The sequence below is a fragment of the Pseudopipra pipra genome, chromosome 3 (assembly GCF_036250125.1).
Source record: "Pseudopipra pipra isolate bDixPip1 chromosome 3, bDixPip1.hap1, whole genome shotgun sequence".
Classification (NCBI taxonomy): domain Eukaryota; kingdom Metazoa; phylum Chordata; class Aves; order Passeriformes; family Pipridae; genus Pseudopipra; species Pseudopipra pipra.
The window spans coordinates 17,597,853-17,620,319 of NC_087551.1; the positions used below are offsets into that span (position 1 = coordinate 17,597,853).

General features: G+C 39.9%; 1 protein-coding gene across 5 annotated transcripts in view; it reads left to right on the forward strand.

Annotated features, from left to right (window-relative positions):
• Nucleotides 1-19,007, forward strand: part of TMEM63A (transmembrane protein 63A) — a 32,979-nt gene extending 13,972 nt beyond the window's left edge. For 4 of the 5 annotated variants that reach the window (XM_064648070.1, XM_064648072.1, XM_064648073.1 and 1 more), the window contains 13 exons: nucleotides 339-462; nucleotides 833-966; nucleotides 3,159-3,296; nucleotides 5,077-5,230; nucleotides 5,944-6,050; nucleotides 7,759-7,845; nucleotides 8,460-8,522; nucleotides 9,442-9,604; nucleotides 10,741-10,846; nucleotides 12,734-12,901; nucleotides 16,164-16,279; nucleotides 17,244-17,306; nucleotides 17,897-19,007. In XM_064648070.1, coding sequence (XP_064504140.1) covers nucleotides 339-462; nucleotides 833-966; nucleotides 3,159-3,296; nucleotides 5,077-5,230; nucleotides 5,944-6,050; nucleotides 7,759-7,845; nucleotides 8,460-8,522; nucleotides 9,442-9,604; nucleotides 10,741-10,846; nucleotides 12,734-12,901; nucleotides 16,164-16,279; nucleotides 17,244-17,306; nucleotides 17,897-18,067 — 1,594 coding nt within the window. In that variant the 3' untranslated portion in view covers nucleotides 18,068-19,007. Of the gene's footprint in view, nucleotides 1-338; nucleotides 463-832; nucleotides 967-3,158; nucleotides 3,297-5,076; nucleotides 5,231-5,943; nucleotides 6,051-7,758; nucleotides 7,846-8,459; nucleotides 8,523-9,441; nucleotides 9,605-10,740; nucleotides 10,847-12,733; nucleotides 12,902-16,163; nucleotides 16,280-17,243; nucleotides 17,314-17,896 lie in introns of all 5 variants that reach the window. The other variant, XM_064648071.1, reaches the window with a different exon arrangement.
• The last annotated feature ends 3,460 nt before the right edge of the window (nucleotides 19,008-22,467 follow it).

A 22,467-nucleotide genomic window follows, 5' to 3' on the forward strand; every position in this document is an offset into this window, starting at 1 on the left:
ATAACTCTGTTAACCCTGCTTCTTTGGCCAGATTGGTGATCTCATGAGAGACAAGTGTTATTTTCTGGGCTATCAAGAATAGCATTGTGTTTTGGTTTTTTTTAATCTGGAACCTTACTATAAGTGTAGGTTGTATAAAGCTATTACTGACTTGAAAATAAATTATACTGATATATATAAGTAACTAAAATTAAAGTGAATGTAAATAACTTTGATGACTGATTCATTCGCTGTCAATCCTTATAATAACTTTTTTTCTTGAGGACTATGTTCTTCCTAAGCTTGATGTTTATACTTTTTTTGTTGCAAATTGTTATAGATTTATTTTTTCTGTCCAGAAACCAGGCAGAAAAAAGCCTGACTTACTATGAACACCTGCATCAGAAGTATGGCAAGCGAGTCCAAATCAACCCTAAGCCATGTGGTCAGTTCTGCTGTTGTGAAATGAGAGGATGTGAAAGGGTAAGAGATTGTGTTCTGTTTTAGTTATGGCCAGGTAGATTGTTAGAAGGGTGGAGAATAATTTTTGTGTGACATCTCATTGAGCTTCAGAAAATTCCTTATTTGTTCGTTCCTAATAGCTCATCTGTCAGGTTCTTACACTGGAGGGAAAAGGAATTCCCCAAAACTTTTGAAATGTAATCTAAGTGAAAAAATTGAAGTACAAGATAATCTTACATTTGTTTGTCTTCGCCTTGCGACATCATTTGTAATTTGTGGAAGTAGTCTGAGGAAGAGAGACTATGGTTTGTGTAAGCTGTATGAAGATATTAATTAATGAGGATATTAGCCATCTGGTGCTTGGATGTAACAGTCATCAATTTTCTGACAGGAGGATGCTGTAGATTATTATACCAAAGTTAGAAATGAGCTGATGGAAGAATATTTGAAAGAGGAACAAGCTGTTCAAAATAACCCACTGGGAATGGCTTTTGTAACATTTCAAGAGAAATCCATGGCAACCTAGTAAGTTTTGTCTTCTGTTTTGTTTGTTCTCTTTTAACTGTAATAGTACAACTGATCTCTTGTTTGTGTCCCTTGTTTGCTTATATTGGCTCTTCTTCCTTTCTTCTTTTTCACCATTCTATGGATTTGGCCTGCTTTGCTTTCTGGTAAGTTTTCCCTTAAGTGTGCATTTTAGCCTCTGTGCTTTGAGTGAAGAAATTATCTATGAGACTAAAAGGCTTGGGACATTTATTGGGATGAGGAACCTTTCTCTTCTGTGTGGGATCCTGTCCATCAGTGTAGGTTAATAGTAGGCCAGACTAATTGGCTCTTGAATACAAGTTATTGATTCCTCTATTTTCTACTGTGCAAATGTTACAATGACCAAACTATCAGTGAGTGCAAATTACACTGGTAGTCATCTTAACAGTGTAGGGTCAGTGACTGACCTGGCCATAGGTGATAGATACACATTCTGTATCTCTATTATCTCCTTTTACAGATATATGTGTAGACCTAATGCCAGAAGTTGTTCAGTATTTTTTTATTCAGTTATTTGTAGAGGTAAATGCATGTAGCCTCTCATTTTCTGTTCACACTGGGAGCATCTTTCACTGTCACAGAGTGGGTAAAAGGAAGCAGAAGAATATTTGTATTACAGTGTAACACATCATGCTTTTTTTATTCTCTGATTTAAATTGTCTGCGTTCTTTTGGCCTTCAAGTCATGTTAGAGAGCCAGTCTTTCAGCTTCTTTTCAAGGAAGTCCAGGGTGTAGAATTTCTTGCAAGAATTTGATAGGTTGGAGAAAGTTTTGCTTGCTACTTTTTAATTGAGTAGTGATGGTGTGATGAAATCTGCCTCCTCTCCTAAGTTTGTAATGAAATAACATTTTGAGATGTGAAACTGAAAGAAGAAATAAGCACTGAAGTTCCTTGTCTAGCTGCTCATATGTTGTGTACAATTTTGATGGGATAGTCTCTGCTTGGGCATGTGTTCTGAGTTGCACTGCTGGCATCTCTTGAGTTGAATTATCAAGACCTGAAAAGATTTTAATTTGTTTAGCTTGGAATTGATGTGGTGGACTCCATTTCCTGTCAAATTAGATTAGATTATATGTGAAGCTGAGGCTCCCATCAAATTAGAAAGTTACTTGTTGCCCTTAGTACTCTCTGCTCCACAGAATCCTGAAATAGGATGGGAAAACAGGAAGCCAAAACTGAGGTTCATGTCAGGTGGTTGTAGAAGCTTGTTTTATGATGGCTAAAGCTTGCTCTGTATGTATTTTTTAAAATCAACTGTCAAAGGATAATTAACTTTCTTAACTACTTGCTGCTGCAAGATGCTGGCAATTTGACATCACTACTTGAATTCTGGTAAGGTAAAGATCTGGGGCTTGGGGGTTGTGTTTGTTTGTTTGTTTGGAGTTCATGTATGTGTTTCTCTGTCTTCTTTATGTTAAGAGCACAACTGAGAAACAAGCATGTTCATAGATTTTACCGTCTACCCATTTAAATATAAAATATACTGTTTCCATGCTAGTGTAATAGAATAGTCTCTGAATGTATTCCTAGCCCTTCTAGTGCTGTCCTTTGAGAAATCTTTGAAAGCATTTATTCTGGGCATGTTTAAATTTTCTTTAAATACACTGAGTGTCAGTCAACTCATAATATTAGAAGATAGAATTAAGTACTGTGATTATTTTTGGAGTGGGTGCAAGAGGCTGATATTTTGAATTGTGGGAATAGCAGCGTGCTAAAAATTTTTCTGAGAATTGGCTGGATTTGATACTATTGCAAAGGATTAGTCTGCACTCTCATTTAATTAGTCTACTTTGATTTGAAAACAGTTGTAATTATGTAGAGATGTGTTTAGGGAACTGTCTGTCTTTTTTTCCAGTGCTCTCAGACTTTGATTTATTTTTTACTTTTTTTTTTAATATGATTACTCACATTGGTAGAAGCAGTGAACAGTTTAAACCAAGGCTGCTTTTTGTTTCCAGCAAAACAGATCTCATAGACCTGTAGTAGCAACTGTTTATATAGTTGTCATTAATGCAAAATGTATTTATTACATTGCTTTTTAAGTACTATCTTGATCACAGGTTATTAAAATAAAAAAACCCCTTCTTCATTATTCCCAGTCTTTCTCATTACATATTCAGCATTTTCAGGTATAAAAATTTGGAAAAAATCCTCCTCTTCTTCCTTACAGCATCCTCAAAGACTTCAATGCCTGCAAATGTCAGAGTATTAAGTGTAAAGGAGAGCCCCAGCCATCATCCTACAGCAAGGACCTGTGTGTGTCAAACTGGGAGGTTAGATATGCTCCTTATCCTGAGAATATTTGTTGGTAAGAATCCTGTCTTACATCTATTTATTGGTGATAATGTAGGTTTAGAGTGGGCATAGGAGAAACAGGGACAAGTGCATTTTTCTTTAATCCTAAACTAGGGCTTTATGTAGTGTTTTAATGTGGCTGATCTGCCTCTTTATTTTCATCACTGGTGTTCTTACTGACCTCGGGGAGGCCTCTCTGAGGCTGACTAGAGTTTTGCCACCCCAGATTTTAAAAAAACCCTAAACTTATTAGAGTCTGTCTCTCAGAGTTTCTGTTTTTGGAGGCTAGTGCATATTTGCTGTTGAGATCTGAGGAAAGCAACTTGATGTTACTGCTAAGTGTCCTCCAAGTTTTTGGAGCTGACATGTGATAAGTATAACTTGATCTACTCTGTGAACTTTGGTCTATCTTCTGACATCATCTTTATTAATCCAGTACATTTCCCAGATAAGTGCTTTTTGAATTAAACTGTTCCTGTTCTGCCTTCTGTCATGTTTATAGGCTAAAAAAGATCTAAACATTTTCCAGTTGCTTTGCAAATAACTTCGGGTGGGGTCAATATAATCCTTTCTTCCTGTAACAGTGAACTTGTTGTGACATTTCCATTGCCCAACCCAAAACTGCAAGTGAGACACAGATAGGCACAAGTTGCTGTGTTTCACCTGCATGTAATTTCTTTTTTAAAGCATACTTTTTTCTCAAGTATTTTAACAGAAAATGAGTCTTAAAGTAATTATGCCATCAATTTCTAATAATTGAGAGGTTTTCTCTAGGACTACAATTCTGCAGTTGGGAATAAAGTACAGAATCTTTAACCAAGAAGTAAACAACTATGATTCTTAGCTGTGTCTTTTGCAGCAGTCTTATTTTGAGATATGAATTAAAAATCTCTTGCAAGCTGCTTTCCAGGTAGGGTCAGTTTAATATACCTTTTTCATGAAAGGGTTCTACCGTGTGTATGTGCTTCATTTCCTCTTCCTTTCTTCAAGCACTGGACACAGGAATTGTTCTGTGAGACTCAGTGGACTGAAGCCCCTGCAAAACTTTTTTCTAAACATCTCTAAGAGGGGAAGATGGTGGGGTTTTGGTATTTTGGGTTGGGTTGTTTTCCTCTTTTTCTTCTCTCCCCTCCCCCTTGAAGAAGAGGAAGCACAGGGATTTTCCAAGTTCACAAAAAGACTTGTCATAATTAGGGAGTTACTAAGCCTCTGTATCCCTGTTTTGTCTGTTCTAAATACTTGGCTTTGGCTGGAGTTCAAATCATTCCAGTCCTTTTGGGAACCATTTCAGATAATATTTAAGAACTTTACATGTTTAAAATCTGCAGTTGCTGTTTTAATATAGCAGGAAGAGATGCCACGTTTGTAGATTATTTTTTTTTCAAATCACAGTTTCTTGGTAGATTCTGCCTCTGATAGCTGTTCTTCTTGCAGAAGTTCTCTGTACCTTCTGTCTCTGTCTCTTCTTGTTCTTTGTTTAGTACTTCTGCATTAGTGAACAGGAGAAGTGTTTCATCCCAAACCTTAATTACGTTACACGTTTATGTTTTTGTAATGAAAGACTGAGTACGTCCTTCTGCAAGCACAATTTATGTTATCATTCAAGAGAGGTTGCAGTTTTCTTTATTTCTAATAGCAACTGGAACTTGTGTAGTGCTTTGTTATATAACTTTGAAGGCTCAGTTTACAAAAAGCAGTGCCACCTGCTACTTGACAGATAGGATATATCTTTTTTAGCAGCAAATGCTTACTGCTTGTTTTAATGTCCTCTTTATTTTTACTTTTTTCTCCAGGAAAAATCTTTCAGTGCATGGACTGAAATGGTGGTTTAGATGGGTGTGCATTAATTTGCTTCTTTTTATTGTGCTGTTTTTTCTCACTACTCCTTCTATAATCATCTCAACCATGGACAAGTTCAATGTCACTAAACCTATTCACTACCTTAATGTGAGTACCACCATACATTTGGATATAGCCTTGTATCAAACCAAAATATTGGGAAACTGTGATAGACATAGTTTCATTTTCTTACTACACACCTTTAAGTCAAATTCAGTTGAAATTCCCAGGATTGTTTTATGAAGCTGCTTATAGTAGTCTGAACTAATTTCACCTGAAACTCTTATGTTATTAAAATATTTATTTGTTTGTGGTAAAAATTTGCATTCCATGTTTACATAATTCTAAATGTTGTAATCAAAAAGCTTTGCAAAAGATGGAATTTTGAGTCCAACTTGAATTTTGATTTTTATGATAAGATGAGAGGAATTCAGATTTTAAACTCTGAGGTAAAAATGTTGTTTTTATTTTGCTTATTGGGTTCAAATTAACATAGCATATATATATCTCGGATCCTAGTTTGACTGCAGCTGAAGTCTCCTGCAAACTGTTCTTTTTAAATACTTCCCCAAGATAGCATAAATGACATAAAGACTGCCTGTGAGACTGCACTCTCATGGAATTTAATTCCCAATCCTACTTTGTTTTTTTGTCTTGCCCAGCAGTGCTAATCACTCACGGCTCAGTTTAAGACCACCTGAGTATAATTTCCCTAGTTTATCCTGCTATAATTTACAAAAAGCAAAACATTGCAGCCTCTGTTCCACCACAACTGCATTAAAATGCTTTTAATACTTACTCTTTCTTTTTTCCCCTACTAGAATCCCATCGTCAGCCAGTTTTTCCCTACGCTCTTGCTCTGGTCCTTCTCAGCTTTGTTACCAACAATTGTCTATTACTCAACTTTGCTGGAGTCCCACTGGACAAAGTAAGCAAGCTTTTCTTCTGTTTTTGCCTTACCAACTGAATAACTAAAAGAAATGAAGACTGTTTATCTTTCCTGGAGCTCTTAAATCCACAGACCTCTCATAGCAGGGAATGTCATGTTCTTGTCTTTCTAGTGTTACAACCACACTTTGGGGTTTAAGTGATTTTTAACCCATACAGCAAGTGTAATCTAACCACATGACTTGCTTATGCTTCCCCTTGCTCCCCACCCCACTTCTCTTTCTGTTTTATCAGAAAAAATTGTGTGATCAGGCTCAGGATGTGTAGCTTCAACAGGAGCATGGGAAGTACCTCTGATCCCATAACTAGCTTGCTGTCTGGGTAGATAGGCCATGTGGGTTTGGATACCCTGCAGACTGAGTACATCACAGAACCCTAGAATCCCACTTGACAGAAAGTGCTCCAACTCATAGCATGCTACTTATAAAAGGGGCATCCATCTTTTTATTGTGTGGCATGACAAAAATGGTCTGGATGTAACTCTTGGTGCACAACTCAATTGCTATTGGGTATTGTTAGTGGTGATCTGAGAAGATCTATGAGACCAGTGCCCAGCAGATGTGTTGATATAAGATTTTCAAATACAACCAGAGCACTCTGGAGACATTAAGCCCACTGATGTGCTGCTAACTTGGAATACTCAGCACAGCTTGGTTTGGAATACCAGATTTGATACCCAGTTTACCTGCAGTCAGATAAAGCATGCTACTGCACATTGAATCCCTGCTTCACTCAAACTTCACTCAATCTTTATCCACAAAGCTTGTAGCCATTTCTTTGGTTTGTTTTTATATTCTAATGTCAATTATTTTTCACTTTTGAACTTTTTGTACCATTCCTTTCTAAGACATAGTGTCCAGAATCTACTGTTTATTCATCACAGTTGTATGCTCTTCGTCAAATTGGGGGTTTTTTTGGGGGGGTAGTTACACTACACACATGAACTTTGAGCCCTTCTCAATCAGTTAAAATAGTTTTCCAAAGTCACTAGTGACTTTATTAAAATTTGTCATCTGTGATCACAGATTTGATTTCCAGCATTGGTATAATTACACTGACACGTCTCGCAGTGCCCAAGGGTTACCTGATCCTATAACAAAACCTCTGTGGCTTTAAAGTCCTATCAGATTCCACCTTCAACAGTCTGAATTGTTTATAGTGATGGCTCCACTTTTCTGGCAACAGTGTCACCAGATCGATGTTCCTGCTACTGTAGTAGGGGTATAGCATGAGCAGTGTCATGTTGTTCCTGAAGACTTGCTGCTTGGCAAGGACAGTTAAGTAGGTTGTGTAAGTGTCTGGTTTCTTGGCAGTGGTGCCCTTCTACGAACTGCCTAATCCCTCTTGGCATGACACTTGAAGAGCTGTTTGTTTACAAGCTGCTGCAGGATTGAGTTTCTGTGGACAAGAGACCAGCTGTGGCTGTCACACATCCCTGTGCTTGTGGTACGGACCTGTAGTGATGCTAATCCAGAGTCCAGTATAATGTTCAAGAAGATACTGAAAGTCTGCTTGGTCCAAATTGGTGAATATCTCAAAAGATGTTTCTTTTGTGAGCATGTTGTAGCAATGTGATATGGTAAGGGGAGCTGGAAGTCTGACAGGTGCTGACATTCTCTGGGCAAGATCCTTCATATGTGGAAGTGTTTCATGTGAGTTTCTTACTCAATGACTTTTTATGTTGGTAGATCTGCAGAGAACAGAATAATGATGCATAAAGTCTACATATTTTTGATCTTCATGGTATTGATCCTGCCCTCCCTTGGTCTGACCAGGTAAAGAGTCATAGTTTAACAAAGTAATGGTTGAATATTTTTATTATGAGGCATCTTACTTGTGTTTTCTAGTTGAGGTATAGTTGATGTACCCCCACTCCCCTCCAGTTGCATGTAGTTATATTGTCATTATGCATTAGATTTCAATGTTCATTTTGCATCAGAGCACCTAAAGTTCCCAAAACCTGACTTTGTACAAAGAAATTTAAGACTTGTAAGCTCAATGAATAATTGAAAGTTGCCCATACTCATCATCACAGCTGAGAACCCAGTTTCCTGACTGTGTCTTTGAGTTAGAGTTGTCCTTTTCTTTCCACCTCTACAGTATTTGACTGTTTCCCTGCCTAACTGGGTGACATGTATTTGTCCTATCTGTATAATAATTGCTAAAAAAGAATTATTAAAACTTTAGTATGAAGTAGATATTTCTGTTCTGTTTGATTCTGTATCTTTTTTCTTATCTCTAGGAATCAGTAACTGTGATAAAGCTAAAGTAGTGATTTGATTAAATTCTTTCTATGCACTATCTTGATTTTAACTACTTAAAAAGAGAAGCAATTTTACACAGTGTTAATCTGTTGGAGACTGAATTACAATAATCATCTTTCTTTCAGCCTTGATTTTTTTTTCCGCTGGCTGTTTGACAGAGAATCATCTGATTCTGCAGTTAGGCTGGAGTAAGTATTAGCAATTCTTCACTGAAGAAATACTTAGAACTTTTAATTTTTTTGCTGTTGACTAGCCTTGGTTAGTGTTTGTTCAGATTTGCTCAAGGTTGCTACTCTGTGGGATGATGCTGAGCTTCTGAATAAGGGGAAGAGAATGCAAGTGGTTTTGCTATGCAAAAATCCATACTTTTTTCCTGCTACCTAATGTATGCAAACTTTCAATAAAGAGATAGTTAGTTATTTTCCCAAAACTTTACAAATTTAGTAGATGACAAGAAAGGATGGGATGGTATGATGCAAGTGAGAGGGGACCAGAAACTGTAGTGAGGATTGTTGCATATCATGGACAGGGGATCTTCCCAAGGATTACAAGGAGACCGAATAGCTGCAGCAGTTCTCTTTCTGAAGGCCAATGACTCTTGATTTTAACAAACATGTATGTTTTTACACCAGCATTGAGAATTTGCAGATACTGGTTATTTTAAGCTCTTGTGACTGTGGCTGGAGGGAAAGAATAGAATGAGATTAATAGGCCATAGGTTTCCAAGTGCTGTTGCAAAATCAGTAACAGGAAGATAATTAGGAGAGACTGAGTTAGGAGAGACAATTATTCTATTGCAGTCTTATCTTGTATTAGGTTGCTGTTGCAGACATCAAATGATGCTCTTGTCTGTTATCAGCCACCCATCAGACTGCTATGTCTTTTTGTGAACAGTTTATTCCTCACCTGAACTGCAACTCAGCCAGGCCCTTACATACTACACTCACTGTATTTGTAGCTGTGCAGTAATCTTTCCCAATCTTTCTGATAATCTCAAGATTATCAGAAGTCTTCTAGCCACTTTCTATAGTGTCTAGTGCTCAGGGCTCCATTGCACATGTTATATTTGTCTGCTTTCCAGTCAGTGTCTGATGTCTTTCCTCGCAGATGTGTCTTTCTGCCTGACCAGGGAGCCTTCTTTGTGAACTATGTCATTGCCTCTGCTTTCGTTGGCAATGGGATGGAGCTGCTGCGCCTGCCCGGCCTCATCCTTTACACCATACGCATGATAATGGCCAAGTCCACAGCAGAAAGGAAAAATATTAAACAGGTATGAGAGCCCCTCCTTAGCCAGAGAAAATTGAATGCTTGATCCCTATCAGAAACAGTGGGAGCTCCCATCCTTCATAACATTAATTCTCATCTCCTGACAGTTGGTTGTTGGTTTTTTTTTTGGCCTTTGTTTCGCTTATCCATGGCAGGTTCATATTCCCTTCATTTGCAGCACAGATAATGGGGAGGTATTAATTCAAGTCAGAGACGGTCAAAAATCAAAGCCCAAGCTCTGAACTTGAGATATTATTCTCTTCATAGCCCTAAGTCAGAGTTTATGATTTGGATTTTATAGGATGATTCTGATTTTATCTTATAGTCTAAACTTCAGGGAGTTTTTTATTTCAAATCTGTCTATAGTTAGTTTCTTCTTCAGCCCACGGGTGTGTACAACCTTTATCTGAACATACACTTAGCAAACTAAATACTTATTGCCTATATTCCATTTTAAGTGGTGGACTTTCACTTCCAGGTGATGTGTCATCTTGCAGCTTGAAATTCCAGGTGTTACAATGGGAACTTAAATCTGTATACAGCTGCCCCTGTTCTTCTTCCTTTTCTTATTTCCTTGTTTTTTTCTTTTTTTTTTTTTTAGTGGATTGGTGTGTTCCATTTCTAAAAGATTCTTTTAGAAATTTTAGAACAGATTCACTTCTGTTCCATATTACGCCTTACTGTGGTTGAAATGGCTTACACTGATTTCCTCATCCCAAGAGGAAAAAGTGGGAATACTACCACACTAAAGCTTTGATATCTTGAGCTTTCCCTACTGCAAAAGCCAACGCAAGGCACAGTACAGTTTCAGTGGAATCTGCCGTGAGATGAAAGTTCTGAGTTTGGCACTATTATTTTCTGCCTTGTGGTTTTAAGGAGTTGCTTCTTGTAGATGCAAGCAGATTACATGAAGAATTACTTTAAGGCATTTGAAGAAGCAGCATCTTTTCTGTATGTGCAGATACTTAAAATGCATAATACTTCATCTTATTATGTAATTTATGCCTCTTAGGGAAATAACTGATCTCTCGCAGAGAGAGAATAAGAGAAGGTGAATTGTTGTGTTAGTGAATCTATTCTTAACTCCTGACACATTGATGGATGACTTGAGAGTTTTGGGTGTTTTGTTTTTGTTCCTAGCAACAAGCTTTTGAATATGAATTTGGAGCAATGTATGCCTGGATGCTGTGTGTGTTCACTGTCATCATGGCCTATAGCATCACGTGTCCCATCATTGTCCCATTTGGTAAGTTTTCTGATGAGCTGTGGGCACTGTGGGAGTGAGATGGGCCATGTGGGAGTTTTGCAAGGCCTAGCTCTGCATTCTTATTCCAGTTCAAATACTGATAATGCTTAGGACTTGGATGCAAGTTTCCTTCCTTTCTTGTGGAAAAAGAGTGCAGAAGATGGTGAATTACATAGCTCTTTAGAAGTTGAGACTGTATTCTTTAGAAGTTGAGAGTGTATTTAATGTCTATTAGATGCTTATTTTATTTCTCAAATTTGAATGTATTGGCTCTGGTGGTGTTCAGGGGTTTAGGTAGGTTTGGGGATGAGGGGATTATTTTTAGCTCTGGGTTCTTGAGGTCTGGGAGAAGCAAGCTGCAGAGGATACCCAGCCTGGAAGTCCACTCTAAACAGCCAAACTTGACTCAAGACATTCTGATCCCCAAATCCTTTAGGCTTTTGTCCTAAAGTTTGTCTGATGTATGTACATCACAGCTGGACCAACACACAGAAATAAGTGTGTTGGTCCAGCACCAACAGACTAGAAAGCTACTGTACTTTACTGCAGCTCTTCTGTGTTGCAAACCATTTATCTAAAATTCCACATTCTGAATGAGAATGAGGAAAGGGGCTGTGGTCATCACTGTGCTATGGACAGCTCTATGATCCGTGGTGCTGACCACGGGGATGTGACCTAACAACTTGCTGGCTGCTTTGCTGGGACATGGTCTTGGTGAACCCCATAGCTGCCCTTTGACCAAAAAGGAAATGCTGGACACTCTGGTAGATTTCCTGGTTTAGAAAACCAGTTAACTCAGGGTTCAGGGCTCATGGGTGGGACACAGCTGCCCTGTGGTGTAGATGGTGCTACAGTCCTGTAGGACCTTGAGAAGGTCTCCAGATCTGAGTCACAGACCTTTTTCTAGTTATTCAGTTGGTTTATCTCTGTCCCATGAGTTAAACAACATTTCTGCCTCAAGTTGCCTATATATCTGCCTTTGATTACCTCTTTTTTTTCCTGTATCAGCCATTAAATGCTGTATGGGTATGCAAGAAACTTAGCCATCTGTCTAGAACTCGTGTACAATTGTCCATCTTCAGTGACTGTGACATGAGCTATGTCTTATTTTCATTCGTCTTTCATTCACAGAGATTATAGACTGTCATAAGAATTACGTATAAAGAATTGTTTCAACAGCTACAGATATTTCCACTTGAGATCTGTTTATCAGACATAAGTAGTACTAAATAATTTTATATAGTTGGTATTTTTGTTTTCTAATTCAAATCTTCGCAGAGCTAGATACAAGATAATTATCTAAATTAGATATTGTTCAGAACTGGTTTAATCAACAACCTTATTATGGGGAGAATGTGGCCAATTTTTATGTAACAAATGTAATTGATATTTACTTCATTTCATTTTGCATGCAGTTGTAAATATCTGAATGTGCTACTGCATACCAGAGCTGTTGCAATTCATAGCTGCCACAGCAGTTGCTGGCTATTTTTTGGGATAAGGAATAACTGACTTGAAAGTGCTGAAGGCTGAGTGGCTAGTTAAGCCACTGACAGACCTTTCTTCCTTACCACTACAGGGGTAGAGGAGTTAGCAAGCCTTCCCTACTGGCTTGGCCTCATGTGCCAGCATTAGGAAGGAGCTCTGGGTTCTCCCTGGGAGCACAAGAGGCACCACAGAGAAGTGTGTGGAGAGGGGAGGGATGGAGATGCAACAACCTGAGGAGCATGTGCTGTCATGCAGCTGTACCCCGTTCATATTTGGGCTGTATCCACCACTGGTATCTAGATTTTCAGTCACTTCTTTAATGTAGATCTCCTCACAGAATTGCTGCTTTTTGTACAGTTTCCAACAGCCTTTCCTTGGCTCTCCCATTTTCCCTTCCAGGTTTAATATACATACTCCTGAAGCACATGGTTGACCGCCATAACCTTTACTACGCATATCTCCCTGCCAAGCTGGAGAAGAAGATGCACTTTGCAGCTGTGAATCAGGCCCTTGCAGCTCCAATTCTCTGCCTTTTCTGGCTCTATTTTTATTCATTTTTGCGGCTAGGTAAGTATTACCTTTTTCCACCTAGAAGCTGCTCCCAGCTCACTTGCCAGCCTCCCTAAATTAGATGTGCAGTTTCAGAAGCTTTCTGGGCTTTCCTTTTTGCTTCTATAAAGGGGAATTCATGGTGTTACCTGGGGCACTGATCTATACAAGGTTTGCAGCTTACACAAGTTTACATAAGATCCTTTGGTGGAGATGGCTGATATGTTAACTTAAACTGTTAGCATGGAGCTCCATGTTTCTTCAGTTTGCAGGAGATTCCTTAAATCTGTAGAGTTTGAATTGGCCAATTGAGCTTCAGAGTGACAGACAGTAAAAATCATTGCATAAACCAAAAAATCTGTTCAGAATTAGCTCTTTGTAGTAGGATGGCCTCTGGCTTCACTACCTGCATTTGTACTACTTATGCCTGTGCACAAGTTTAATTTGCCCTGTGCAAGTTGGCTACTGCCTCGGTTGTACAGCTGTGTCACTTAGCCAACATTTTAACATTTTTTCTTCCTATTGCTAGTCATACAGTGTTCTACATCATCCATCAAACTTTACATGGAAGACTGCAGTGAGATGGTGACTCTTTTCCCCATACTGTAGTTTAAACTTCGTGTTTTGTGTGAAGTTTATTTTAAAAATAGGGAGGGACATTCTGTATTTTGCAAATACTTGGCATTGATTTTATTGGCTGTGGTGGATTAACAGCTTTAATGTCAGAGGAGGTAGGAGACAGCTTATGGCTTTTTATCCATGATACAGGAGGAAGCATTTGGCATGGAACGGGGATGTCAATGGTGCTGGAAGGAACTGAGTTTCCCTTCTTGGGAAGGAGGCTCCTGATATCTAATCATATTGTGCCCTGATGACAAATGACCATGCACTGTGTTTTTCTAGCATGCCAGTAGTCAGAAAGGTATTGTTGGCAGGCTGTCATCTAACTTTAGGGATAGCTAAAGCTATAGGGAAAGCTCCCTGTGGATGTGAAAGTCATTCAGAACTATTGCTTTGGGCTGTCCTTGGGTTTGAGCAGATGTTCCTGCATTACTGGTATGTTTGAGAGCTTGTTTTTTCCCTTGTTTTGAAAGCTGCCTTTGAAACCAGGAAGACCAACAAATCTGTGTCTTCTGACAGGAGAATTTCTAGAGCATGCTTTAGAAAAATCAACTCCAAACACACAGCAACTGATGCACCTCTAATTATAATGAAGGAAATCCTGGTGTGGTAAATCTTTATAATAATGTTTTCTAGTTCTGCATCTGTGGTAAAACCATCATTTGTCACACACCTTAATAATGGAAAATACAGTCTGGATTATCACTTTTGGCTTGGGCAGTGTAGAAGATCCTGTTTACAGGATGTTGTTCGGTGGTTTGTCAGTGTACAGGGCAGTCTGAGAGGTAGGAACTTGATATTTTTATTTCATTGCCATTGATTTCATTGCTGCTTCTTGTGCCAAAGAGAAGGAAGGAAGGGTAAGAGTGCTCTGCTTCCTTATCTGCAGAATAGATCAGTTTATGGTGTAAAGCTTGATTGCTTAGTCATTGACTTTTATAGTTTGCAGAAGGTGATAGGCTCTACTGGTGTCATTTATTTCCCTCTCAGTTACTGTTTTCTTCCTTGGCTCTCATTTCATCCATCCATCCATCCCTCCATCCATCCAACACCTGCAGCACCACTGGGCCTCTCACAACAGAAGAGGCAACAGTACTATCTGCAGTTCAACCCCCGTCTCCTGGGGTAGTCACTTGAGTCCCATGTTCTCTAGAGCTGTTGGTAGGGAAGAGCCCTGAGGACCCAGGGCAGGAAAAACTGGTCTTGGAAACTTTTTCCTCCCTGATCTCTGCTATTTGCCTTGTGGCTCACACCGTACTTTGGCTTGGATGCAGACACACCTCACCAGCTGGTAAATACTGGTGTTACCTATGCTTATAAAAACAACCTCCTCTGAAGGACATTCCAGAATACTTGTAGGGAGGTTTTTCCACTTCTGTTTTTGACTTGAAGAGTGACATGTTTGTAGGGGTTTTTTTGTTATGTTTTTCACATGTGCACGGTGTTTTTCCCCTCGTGAACAGACCTGTGCAGAGCTTATATAATCTGCTGAAATATAAAACTTGTCTGTTCTGTGTCACTGCATATGCTGGGATTACCACAGAAATGTTTGAGGCTTGATGTTGCATCTTTTGACTGAAGAAGCTTGGAAAAAGCTAGGTTTTATGGTGGTGTTTATTTTACCCTAATATCTTATTCAAGTAATCTTTGCTGCAAAATGAGATTAATTTTTTCAGAATATTTCCATAGTGAATCTGGAGAATAAGAAGTCACTGTAATCATTGTAGCTTTTTCCATACTAGAGGCTGCAACCATGCCCTTTCCTATAGTTTTATTGCAGTCTCTCTGAACTGAAACTTACCTTTCAGTTTAGTTGGTATTTACTTAGTTTCTTCTCTTGTTCATTTTCCTTGGATTCTTCCTAGTTCTGTTCATATTTTATTGTAGACAAGGCTGCTCAAGTTGAAGGCTGAGTGGCATCAAATTATTTTTTATAGGTACCAGAGACTTGTGGGGGGGAGGTTGGTTTTTTTTGTTGTTGTTGTTTTTTCATTTTCTTCTCTTCCCATGTTCTGTGATAACATCACACTGTTGACTGCTTTCCAGCTTGTGACCATTAGTTGTATTCTGCAGCACTACAGGATTGTTATCCCTCATACCTACATTTCATTTTTCCTTCCAAATTGTAGTTATTTGCAGTTTTCTACATATAGTTTTATGTTGCTGTTTGTTATTTGTTTTGATCCTTGAAAGCAGGGGTGGTCTAATCTACCAAGATCATTTTGATTCTTTCCCCCTGCCCTTTGAGCTATTTGCAAGCCATCCACTTTGGTGCTGTCATCATTATTAATAAATGTAATTAATATTACATTTCACTGATCATTTATGAAAGTATTTTAGAAGTGGGTCCAGGGTGGATCACTGAGAGGAGAAAAATCGCTCTGTGTCTTGTTTATCATTCAGGTATTGCAGCAGCCTTTCTTGGCCTCTAAGAAAGCTGGGAGAACATCTTGCTTGGCAGTTTTACCAGTCAAGGAGCTTCATGCCTAGTGAGGTTCTCCTGTTTGTGGCTGGAAGTGGGCTGCCCAGTCCTATAAGGACAAAAAAAAAATCCACAAGTCTTCTGAAAATGGGGAGGATAAACACAGGTTTGTTTTGGTTTTGTTGGGTTTTTTCTGCTATATATTTTTATATTGTATTCTTTGGATATTTTTTCTAGGCTTTAAAGCACCTACGACCATGTTTACCTTCCTCGTTGTCAACATCACAATTGTTATTTGCTTGGCTTACACTTGTTTTGGCTGTTTCAAGTACCTGAGTCCTCTGAATTATAAGGTAAGTGATGGATACCTGATACCTTTCAGCACCTACCTCTGTGCTTGATGTAGCACCAGCTGTTCCTGCTGGGTTGTCCATGCCTTCTCTCTGGCAATGTCTGTGTTCACAAAGGTCCATCTGGTAAGATGGCTAAAGAGGGCTTGTGGTAGGGGTGGGCTTCTTAGCACAGTGGAAAGTCTGTCAGTGTCTGCAGGAACTGAATTTGAGAGCAAAGAGAAGCATGGAAGTATCTTGGGCTGCATCCAAAGAAGTGTGGTGTGACAAGCAGGTCAAGGGAGGTGATTCTGCCCCTCTATTCCACTCTGGTGAGACCTCACCTCCAGCTCTGGGGTCCCCAGCACAGAAAGGACATGGACCTGTCAGAGTGAGTCCAGAGGAGGCCACCAAGCTGATTAGAGGGATGGAGCACCTCTCCTATGAGGAAAGGCTGAGAGAATTGGGTTTGTTCAACCTGGAAAAAAAGAAGGCTTAGGGGTGACTTAATTGCAGCCTTCCAGTACCTGAAGGGAGGCTACAAGAAAGATGGAGAGAGACTGTTGACAAGAGCATGTAATGACAGGACAAGGGGGATTGGGTTCAAACTGAAAGACAGTAGGTTTAGATTAGATATTAGGAAGAAATCCTCTTCTTGTGAGGGTGTTGAGACACGGGAACAGGTTGCCCAGAGAAGCTGTGGATGCCCCATCCCTGGAATTGTTCCTGCTCAGGTTAGACTGCGCTTTGAGCAACCTGGTCTAGTGGAAGGTGTCCCTGCCCATGGTTGAGAGGTTGGAAATAGATGGTCTTTAGGGTCCCTTCCAACTCAAACCATTCTATGATTCTCAGTTAAGAGGACTGGAGGAGAGAGTACCAGCACTGGTCTGTCTGTGCAGGTTTTTAGGTACTTATAATCCTTTGTATTGCTTTCTCTCACTAATTTGATATTGTCTCTCTTCCTTTCTCCACCTGTTGCTGGTTACAGATAGAAGACACACAAAGTGATAAAGGAAGTGACCCAGATGTACCAACTGTCCCAACATCTTCTGTAAGAAGTTAAGAGTTACTAATATTCTCTTATATTTCTTAATTGCTCACCCTGCTTACCAAAGAGCTTGTGTAGGACATATAAGGCTGAATGGACTCTGTGTTTTCCCATATGCATGTGGGACCTGAGAGTTCTGCAGCTGGGCTCCTTGACTGTTCCCAGGTGGTGTTCCAGAAGTACCTTCAGCTGACTTTTTAGGAGTAGTTGAGACATGCTCCTTCCAGCAGCTCTGTATGCTATGTTCTGTGCCTTGCACCAGACAGGGCCTCACATCTGGACAGCTGCCAAATGCAGTCAGGTGCCGCTGCTTTGATTTTGAAAGTTGTGACATGAAACAGGTCTCACTTGCCATGTCACTGAAAAGGATGTAGGACTCAAGTAGAAGGAAAGGCCTTAGTGCCACAGCCGTCAAATGCAGGTGAGTGTTGCACCAGGAAGCCTCCATCAGGGTGCAAAAGGCCTCAGGTGTTAAAGTGAAGAATGGGAAAAGGATGAAAAGAAGAGTGTCAAGGGGAAAAATAACCCTGGGTGAATTATCCCAGCATTATACTTTGAGAGACGACTAAAATCCCTAACGCTTGTGATTTCAGATGTACGTCCCCCAAGTTTTGCGTCCTCACCCCACAGAAAGGACGGTGCTTGCCCACAAGGAGCAGCAGTCATATGGCACCATGGACAACACTTGTTCCCAGGCAGAAGGAGACATAAACTCTTCCGCTGAACCTTCAATTATCGAGCAGGCGTCGAGAGGTTCGCTTTGAGTGCCGAGGACTAACACAAGGTGGAGCACTTGGTCCAGCTTTAGGAGAACTGATTCCCTGCCACCACCTACTAAGTATTCTGGTTTATTTACGTATTCCTGCCTGCAGAAGAGGTACAGAAATAATTCATTGTGTGGTCTGCAGCTGTGCTCAGAGATTAAAAAGCAGATGCCTTGGGACTGATTGTTTTCCAGACTGTCTGCACGTGTTGTGAAACAAATGTGTTGAACAGGGAGATGCCAATCCTCAGGGACTTCACTTATGCTATCTCATCACTTGCCTTATGAAAATAACTTATGCTGCATATAGATAAGTGGTCACCAAAGCAAATGCAGCTATTACGGCTGTCATTTATTTATTCAAAGTAATTCTTCCTTTTTTAAAAAAAAATACCCCAACATTTATTATTTATAAACCTCTTGGGATGTGTTAAATCCTGAGACAATGTCACTTTTGATGAAAATGCTGTTTGCATGGGCTCTGAGAATGGTGTGTGGGAGTCTCTCGTCACCCAAAGTAGTCAGCATAGGTTTAAGCATGTTACTTTTTTCCTTGAAAGAGATGAGGGAATTACTGTGCACTTGGGTACTAAAAGTACTAAAGCAAAAAGACTGGTGTAAAGAAGGGAGTGATTTATCTGATACTGTTTTTATATATTTTTTTTGGAGGGCATTTAGGCTGTTAGTTTCTCTTCACTATTTTTAAGGGCCTTCCACAATGCAAGTTCACCTGCCAACAGCAAAGGATGTAAACATTTTATCTTTCTTTTAATCTTGGGGCAAAATGACAGATCTCTGGGTTTTCTCTATAGTGGCAATTATACGAGTTGTAAGATACTAGGTTTTTAAATTATGTCATAGGTGCCAATTTATTCTAAAGTGCAATGTGTCAAAGTGTAACTAATACTCACTGAGCAATAAAACACTGAGTTGAGAAAAAATTCAGGCTGTCTTGATTTATTTATTCTTTTCTCTGTGTGTTGAAACAGTCTTTGCTATCTGCCTCACAGCATGGTCGTGAACTGTTCATAAAAGCTCTGCCATGAGCCTTAGAATGACAGTTCATCCCATGAGAAATATGAATCCTTTTAAATTTCTCTAGGGGATGAATCTTGGTGACCTTTCTGTAAGAGAAGGTTTTGACCCTGCCAAGCCCTCTGTTTGCCTGCTCGTCGTTAAACTGTTAGTTCCTGAACTTGACCTTTTCTAGCATGTTTGTGAAGCAGCAACATCTTCCCTTCATGAGACTGAAGGAGACTTTGTGCCATAAATAAGAGTGTGCAGATGTTCAGTGTCTTGCAGAACTGGCTCCAGCTTCCTGAGACCAGCACTCTGGACAAATGCTGAGCATGAGATCTGCCCCACTGGAAGAAGGACCCTGCAGAGCTCCAATCCCCCTGATGACAAGCCCATCTTTTGCTTGAAGGTACACATAATTCCTGGTTATTAAAAGACAAGTGAGGAGCCTTGTTTAGTGGGGGTCATGGATTTGTGACAGACTACTTTATACTCTCACTTCAGTGATGCATTTTAGTTGGGGGATTGGGCATATGAGTGTGCCTTTTGATTTTTAGCAATCATGATGCTAATAGAGATGGTGTGTACCTTGGGTACACATTGAATTCAAGGTTGATACTCAAACCAAGAAAAAAGAAAACCAACAGACTCCACATTCTTTACTCGGCTCAGACTTTGTCATACAGATGTGAGGTCAGAAGGAAGAGGCAGCGCATTGTGTTAATTAGATCAGAAGTCTGTGATTGTTCCATCTCATTTCTAGCTGCAGTACCCCATCTCATACAGCTGTCTGCAGCAGCAGTGGATGCCTGTGTGTGTACTAATTGAGGAAACAAATAAATGATTCAGCTACCACACTTGACCTGTTTACTTTGCTGACACTGTGAGATTTTTATGCCCTGTGATATAACTTACTTTTTGGAACAAATGACTTTTGATATTCTCTGTGAGGTTCTATGTGTCATATTGAGGACAGAAGCTCCTTGAATGATTTGATTTCCTTTTTGTGATAATGAAGCTCCTTGTGGCTGGCACGAGTTCAGTACAGGCAGGGCCATCTCTCCTGTGAACTTGAATAAACCCCACCTCCAGTCATGCTAAGGCACTTCAGATATAGAATACAGAAAACCTACTAGGTAATGGAAAGTTACATCTTGCTAAATAGTCATTGTTGGCATTTGAGGAACCAGTTCTCATGTCTGATGGGGAAACCACCTGCCTATTTCACTTATCATGTAGCAGCCATTCTTGCTTGCCACTGTACTTTGTTGCAGTTAAGCTCATAGAAATGTCTATGATATTAGGACATGCATCAGTTGGAGAAAAGGCTGGGGTCACCTATTAGTAAATTATCACAACATCTCAGTGTATAGCAACACAAATTACAGGCTGGTTTATCCTCTTTGCTGTGTTGTGCTTGCTTCCCTAGTACCTTTTGGGTCTCTCTCTGAGAGCTGGAAGTAATTAGTAAACTGCACTGGCTCTAATTCATTTCTCCATGCTGGTGGATATCTCTGAGAGGATAAAATTAGATCAGCCCAAGAAACTCCCTGCATTCCTTACTGAGCCTTAGAGAAAAGCTGAGGGATGGAAGCCTCAACAAATGTGGATATTGGCTGCACTGTATTTGAAATTCATATTTAAAGCCATGGCACATTCTTTACTGTTCTTTTTATAAACCTTTTGGCAGGAAGCCTAAGCAAATGGCCCAGCTGGAGTTACTGATTGTAGCTCCCAGAAGCCATATTTGTTGAGATCCAGCGCCTGCTGCTTGCCTTGCATTGCTCAGTTGGAACAACGCCTCCCCCACCTCGCTCCTCGCTAAGTCCTTCCTGCATTTTAGCAGCCACCACCAGCAGTGCTCCTGGGGAGCAGGAATCCCGGACAGGTCTGACACTCAAGCATGAATCAGCCCTACAGTGTGGTCTGTGATGGGATTCTCTGTGACACAGCTGAGGGGGCAACCTCCTACAGTTTGAAGAATGGAGCTCATTTGATATTGTACAATTCAGTACACTTCTGCAAAGACTTCAGTAAAGATGAATTTCTTCTATAGTGAAGGAAATGCTACATGGTATTCTGAGACTCAAAAACCTTGGCTTGTTTAGATATACAGAGCTCTGTGCCAGTTAGAGCTTATTCTGTATGCGAGGCCAGCCTGGCTCACCTCCAGCCCTGTTACAACACATCCTCAACACCCAAATTATTGCAATTTCTCATTTGCATTAGGTGCACATGTTCATGCTTTGTTTTCCTTTGGGCTTTTCCCATATCCTGAGCCAAAAACAGATCTTTGTGCTGGCTAAGTTTCCAAATGCTCTAGTGTAGCACTAGACCGTGTTCTTTCTGTCTCTTCACAGAAATCCAGTTCCCAGCTCTGCTTACCCACAAATGCTGGCAGCACAACTGAAAGCTTTCTTGTGTCTGTTCTACGAATAATTTGTTTATGAGTGTTTGGAAGTCTTTTACTGTTCTCGTCTTCAAGAAGGTGGGCTTGTCTTAGAAGCTGTGGACCACAGAGTTTTCTCCTGGGTCTTAGCCAAAGTGAGGTGAGAGGCATGGGAAGATTTGGGGAGGAGGGATCTTTTTCAGTCACTAACATAAACCCAAGTCTATTGAGTACAAAAAAAAGACACTTTATTGTCTCTAAACTGCAACAATATAAGGAAATACACAATTTCAACTCCAAATGATGGCCAAGGTCATGTGTCTTATTTTCTTAAAGCGGTCTTGCAAATTCCTTCTCTGTCTTATCTAGACAAACTTCTTGAATTATTCTGCTTGTCACCTGTCTGCAACAGCTGCAGGTGCCTGTTTTAGATATTTCAGACGTATAGAATTTGTTTTTTTTTTCTTTCTGAGGCCAGCTGTCTGATGGATAAAAACAGAAAGGAAATTACCAAAATGGAGAGACTGAAAATTGGGTCATTATAATGGAACATTCTTCCCTTTACTTTTTGCTCTTGGGTTAACTCCTGGTTCTTGCTTTATATCACACATCCTGTTGGTTAGAATGTAGCATCTCAACTGCAGCAGGGGCAACTTCACAAGTTTTCTGTGCTCAAACACAGAGCTCCTAAGTTATCCTCACCTTTCTTTGTCAGAAGAGTCTAACCATTTGTAGCTTGGGGAGAAGATATGTCAAGATCAGCTGTCTTTTTAGAATATGTACCACAGTTAGCTTTTAATTCTTTAGATGAAACAATGAATGTGGCCCCACAAGTTAACTGGTGTAGTATAACCTGCTTCTCCCTACTCAGTGTGCCTCCATTACTAATCTCTTCCAACCAGGAGCCTGCAGACTCCTGCAGCCTCCAGGTTGACTCTGGACTCCTGGTTGAAAAGATACATTGCTTTCCTGGAGGGGGATTTCTTCCCTTCTGT